This window comes from Cebus imitator, unplaced genomic scaffold, assembly GCF_001604975.1.
Source record: "Cebus imitator isolate Cc_AM_T3 unplaced genomic scaffold, Cebus_imitator-1.0 Scaffold215, whole genome shotgun sequence".
NCBI classification, from domain to species: domain Eukaryota; kingdom Metazoa; phylum Chordata; class Mammalia; order Primates; family Cebidae; genus Cebus; species Cebus imitator.
The window spans coordinates 1996703-2002178 of record NW_016107530.1 but is presented as its reverse complement, the minus strand read 5'-3'; the positions used below and the strand labels follow the sequence as shown (position 1 = coordinate 2002178).

General features: G+C 47.8%; 1 protein-coding gene across 1 annotated transcript in view; it reads right to left on the bottom strand.

Moving 5' to 3' along the window:
• Window positions 1-4900, bottom strand: part of NPFFR1 (neuropeptide FF receptor 1) — a 31749-nt gene extending 26849 nt beyond the window's left edge. Inside the window, exon 1 of the mRNA XM_037745837.1 lies at window positions 4615-4900. Coding sequence (XP_037601765.1) covers window positions 4615-4621 — 7 coding nt within the window. The 5' untranslated portion in view covers window positions 4622-4900. The remainder of the gene's footprint in view (window positions 1-4614) is intronic.
• Between the last annotated feature and the right edge of the window lie 576 nt (window positions 4901-5476).

Genomic DNA, 5476 nt, shown 5'->3' with positions numbered 1-5476 from the left:
ACTCCAACCTCCACCTCCCAGGCTCAAGCAGTACTCCTGCCTCAGTCTCCTGAGTAGTTGGGATTACAGGTGTGTGCCACCACACTCAACTGATTTTTGTATTTTTTTTTTAATTTTAATTTTAATTTTTTTTTTGATTTTTGTATTTTTAGTAGAGTTGAGGTTTCACCATGTTGACCAGGCTGATCTCAAACTCATGACCTCAAATGGTCTGCCCACTTTGGCCTCGCAAAGTGCTCAGATTACAAGCATGAGCCACTGCACCCAGCCATCTTGGCAATTTTGAAATGTACAGTACTCTATTATTAACTCTATGCACCATGCTGTGCAATAAAAAGAAAACTACTCCTTCTGTCTAACTGAGATTTTGTATTCTTTGAGCACCATCACCCCATTCTCCCCAACTCCAGAGCCATTCTACTCTCTGCTTCTATGAGTTCTATTGTTCTAGATTCAATATATAAGTGAGAACATGTGGTATTTGTCTTTCTGTGTCTGACTTAGTTTAGGTAGTATAATGTTCTCCAGTTTTGTCCATGTTGTTTTAAATGACACAATTCTGTCTTTTTAAAGGCTGAATAGGATTCCATTGTATATACATACCCCATTTTCCTCATCCATTCATTGGTTGATAAACACTTAGGTGAATTCCATAGCCTGGCTATTGTGGATAGTGCTGCAATAAACGTGAGGTTCAGACATTTCTTCAAGTAACTAATTTCAAATTTTGGGGTAAGTACCCAGAAATGAGCCTGCTCCATCCTATGGTAATTCTATTTTTAGTTTTTTGAGGAAGCTCCATACTGTTCTCCATAATGGCTGTGCTAACTTACTACACTCCCACCAACAGCACGCAAGGGTCCTCTCTTCTCTCTGCCAACACTTACCTTTTGTCTTTTTTGGTAAAAGCCATTCTGACAGGTATGAGATGATGTCTCATTGCAGTTTTAACTTGCATTTTCCTAATCATTAGTGATATTGAGCACTTTCAAGAAATGTCTATTCAGATCCCTTACCATGTTTTAATTGGGTTTTTTGTTTTCTTGCTGTTCAGTTGTTTGAGCTCCTGGATTTGTTCTCAGTGAGTACTAATATAGACTCCTAATAAACAATACATTATTTTCTTTCTTTTCGAAAATGCTTTTTTGTTTTGTTGTGCTTATTATAAAAGAATTCTAGGACGGGCATGGTGGCTCTCGACTGCAATCCTAGCACTTTGGGTGGCCGAGGCAGGTGGATCATGAGATCAGGAGTTTGAGGCCAGCCTGACTAACATGGTGAAACCCCGTCTCTACTAAAAACACAAAAATTAGTGAAGTGTGGTGGCACATGCCTGTAATCCCAGCTACTCAGGAGGCTGAGGCAGGAGAATTGCTTGAGCCCAGGAGGTGAGGCTGTAGTGAGCTGAGATCGTGCCAGTGCAGTCCAGTCTGGGGGATAGGGAGAGATTCCTTCTCAAACAAAAACAACAACAACAAAAAATTCTGAGCACCGTGAAAGAGAGAGTAAATATGACAAAATCCTCACATTCAGAGATACGCCCTGTGTTTGTGATGCTCTCTGCCTGCCACATCTTGGTCCAAAGATTTCAGCTGGGATGAATGGTTCCTCTAATTTTCAGCACCCCACCAAGTCTGCACCTGGGAGTCTCTCTACTCTGCTTTCTCTGAAGTCACAAACAGGGATAGCCCAAAACTGCAGAAGTGGGGCAACCCTCAGCCAGTGGGGAGGGGAAGCAGCCAACGCCACCTCTCAGATGGGGTAAACCTCGGGTTCCCTCTGCACTTTTCTCAGAGTGTCCCCAGCAGGATAGAGTCCCCCAGTTGCCTGCAGCTAAAACCAGCTCATTAATGCACCCATTTCTCGCCTTTCCCCCCACCACCCTTTTTTGGAGACAGAGTCTCATTCTGTCACCAGGCTGGAATGCAGTGGCGTGATCTCGGCTCACTGTAACCTCCGCCTCCTGGGTTCAAGCGATTGTTCTGCCTCAGCCTCCCGAGTAGCAGGTCTACAGGTGCATGCCACCAGGCCCAGCGAATTTTTGTATTTTTAGTAGAGATGGGGTTTCACCATGTTGGCCAGGATGGTCTTGGTCTCTTGACCTCGTGATCCTCCCATCCTGGCCTCCCAAAGTGCTGGGATTACAGGCGTGAGACCCTGCGCTCGGCCTCTTTATCTCACTCTCCTCATTCCCTCACTTCCACTGCCTGGCATCATCTCCCAAATAAACTCCCTCTACCCAAGCTTTTGTCTTGGGGTCTGCTTCAGAAGCAGGAGAATCAAACAAAGATGTTAGTGACCACCTCTTTGCATATATACTTGTATATGTATATATGCATATTTCCAATAATAAACCTATGTAATTTTGCATAAAGGGGATCATTACTACACATGCATTCAAAAACTATTTTTTTTAATTACTCACAGTAGGTAGTGAACAGATTTCCATGTCAATAAAGAAAACTCTAAGCACAGTTTTTAATGTCTGCATAGTATGTCATTGCAAGTGTGTCTCCTTTTTTATGTAATTTAATTTATGGATATCTAGATGGTTTCCAGTTCTGCACTGTGATGAACATGCTCAGGCAAACATCTTTGCAAGTGTATAGCTCGGAATTTCGAAAAATTCTGAGCTGTGCGAGTGCTTTATTATCTCCTAAGTGTACACAGTGCTTGGTAATTTCTTCTGGAATTTTAATAGAGGTCAATACTAATCTTAGCAGTGTAGAAGTTTATTAAATAAAAAATCTGTATTTCCTCCCTTTTTTGAAAATCAGGACATTCGCCCATATTCCGTTTTCTGGCACTTCCTTTATTCTCTATAATTTCCTCGAAAGCGATGATTACATCTGTAAATACCTCTGGGCCCCTGGGATGTCGTGTGTCTGGGGTGCAGTGAGTGAGCTTGATGTTTTCTTCCGATCATTGGACTATCCTGGGTCTCAATTTCCTCCTTATGTCTTTATTCCACAACTTGAAGTAAAATAGCCTGTGTCTTGCTCTGTCTGCCTGCCTTCGAGCCCAAGCCAGAGCAGATTCCTTCCTGTTATTCTTACTTAGACACTGAAAGCTCTTTGCTCTTGCCTTTGCCAATTTCCCCTGACTTCTGTTCACTGGAGCTTCAGCACTTTGCTAACGCTATTCTTACAGATCCTGCCAATCTTCCAGATTCCTCTGGGATTATTGATTCCTTCTTGCCTCTTTTGTGTGTGTGCTTTTCATACCCTGGCTCACTGGAAAACTACAAGTGCAGCCTCACAAGATTTTCTATAAAATTCAATTTTCTTTTTTAACAGCAGTGTTTGCAATTACTGGTTGGGATTTTGGGGTTTATTACCTTTTGCAGCAGCTATCTCATACTGGCGTGTTGTACAACACATCTTATTTAACTTCACAGGCACCCCGTGAAGCCAGTTGAATGTTAAGTTCCTCCATTTGACAGACAGGTGACCAGTGGCACAGAGAGGTTCAGGCACCATCTCAAAGACATCCAGCAAGACAGTGGACCTGCCCTTGGTTTTCCAGGCTGTCAGCCTAAACATGGTTCCCCTTGTCCACAACGGCTGAAAGAGGGTTCTGGTAAGGTGGGAGCAGGTAGCCTTATGCCTTGGGGGCCACTATCCCTTAAAATTCTGAAGGTGAGGTCCATAGTTCACTCTCCTTTGCCTAGGGAGAGAAATTCTCTCTGCATGGAGGGTATCACCTCTAGAATCCCATCTCCCCCACAACCTCTACCCCTTGAAGCAGGCAAAGTCAGTGACAATTCCTCTGAAGCTAATAACCAAGCTGTCCTCACCTCTGTACCTGGTCTCAAATGATTCTCTGCTCAGACAGCAGGGACTGTGTGCATGCATACACTCAACAGGGACATAGAGGCATCTCTAGGTCTCTCTCTTTCTGTGTGTGTGTGTGTGTGTGTGTGTGTGTTTGTGTGTGTACACATCTCTTGTACATACACACATGCACACACATATGTACAACACAAATACAGAGGCACCCCCAGGTCTTTCTGTGTGTCTCTCTGTCTCTCCATGTCTCTCTCTCTCTCTCACACACACACACACACACACACACACGCACAAACATGCACAACATGAACACAGAGGCACCCCCAAGCCTTTCTCGGTCTCTCTCTGTCTCTGTCTATCTCTCATTCTCTCTCTCTCTCTCACACACACACGCATGCACAACATTACAGAGGCACCCCAAGTCTTTGTCTCTCTCTCAGTGTCTGTCTCTATGTCTCTGTCTCTCTCTGTCACACGCGCGCGCACACACACACACACACAAACATGCACAACATGAATACAGAGCACCCCCAGGTTTTTCTCTTCCTCTGTCTCTTTCTGTCTGTCTCTGTCTGTCTGTCTGTCTCTCTCTCTCTCTCTCTCTCTCACACACACACACACACACACATCCATGAACACATGGGCACCTCAGGTGTCTCTCTCCCTCTCTCAGTGTCTTTGTCTCTGTTACACACGGAGTGTCACATCGTCTGGCTCTGGACAGACATGGGTGACCAGCTGCTTGGCCCCTCTCCTCTCCCTCGGCCCCATGCCCCAGAGTCGGTACCCCGCCCCACTGCTGGCCCCCAGCCCCGGGACCACTCACCCTCCATGCTGCCCCCTGTTGCGGGCTCCAGCGGTCTCCGATGGCTGGAGGCAGCGGGTCCCTTCGGGCCGGTGGGAGAGGGACAGTCTACCGACACTTGGGTGCGGGCCCAAGCACCTGCTTCTGCGCTCTCTGGGCAGCAGGTCTGTCTGAGAAGAGGCGGGCGGGGAGCCGGCAGGGGGTATGCGCTCCCAGGCCCCAGACCCTGGCCAGTTTCCCTCCCCTCGGACTGACCGGCTCCCGCACAGCGCTGCTGCCCGCCTGGCTCAGACGCCCGCCGCTTCGCACCTCCTGGCCAGGGGAAGGAGGGGGCTCGCGCGGCGCAGTCGTCATGGCACCCGTCCCCACACAGCGCCCCGGACCGCCTCCCGCAGGGCGCTCCCTCCACAGAGCCCGAGCGCCCCTCCGAAGTGGGAGACACGCTTCTCTGCCCACTGCAGCCCTGGCAGCTGCGTCCCATTATTCCGCGCGAATCTCCCGTACCCCACATGCCAGCGTCTGTCCCCCCTTCTCATCTTTGCCTACCCCAGCCTGGGGTCCAACACCCTGGACTTTCCTGAGAAGGGGATGAAAGGTAGCTGTGAAAACAGGAGGGCTTCAGGAGGGAGGCGGGGGGCGGGGAGCCCCACCAGCTCCGCGCTCTCCCAGGAGAATGGGGACAAGAATTAACCAGTTCAGGCACTCACCGGGTGGTACCCTTGGAAAAGTTTCTTATTATAATAATACCTGCACCTAAGTCTGTTTCTGCATTAGTAAAGTGGGTTTGAGGGGAGTAAATGTAATGCCAAATTTCAGCCCAGCCCATAGCCGCTGCTCCACAAATGGATCCTGGAGCTGAATTGGAAGCTACTCATCTCCAGCC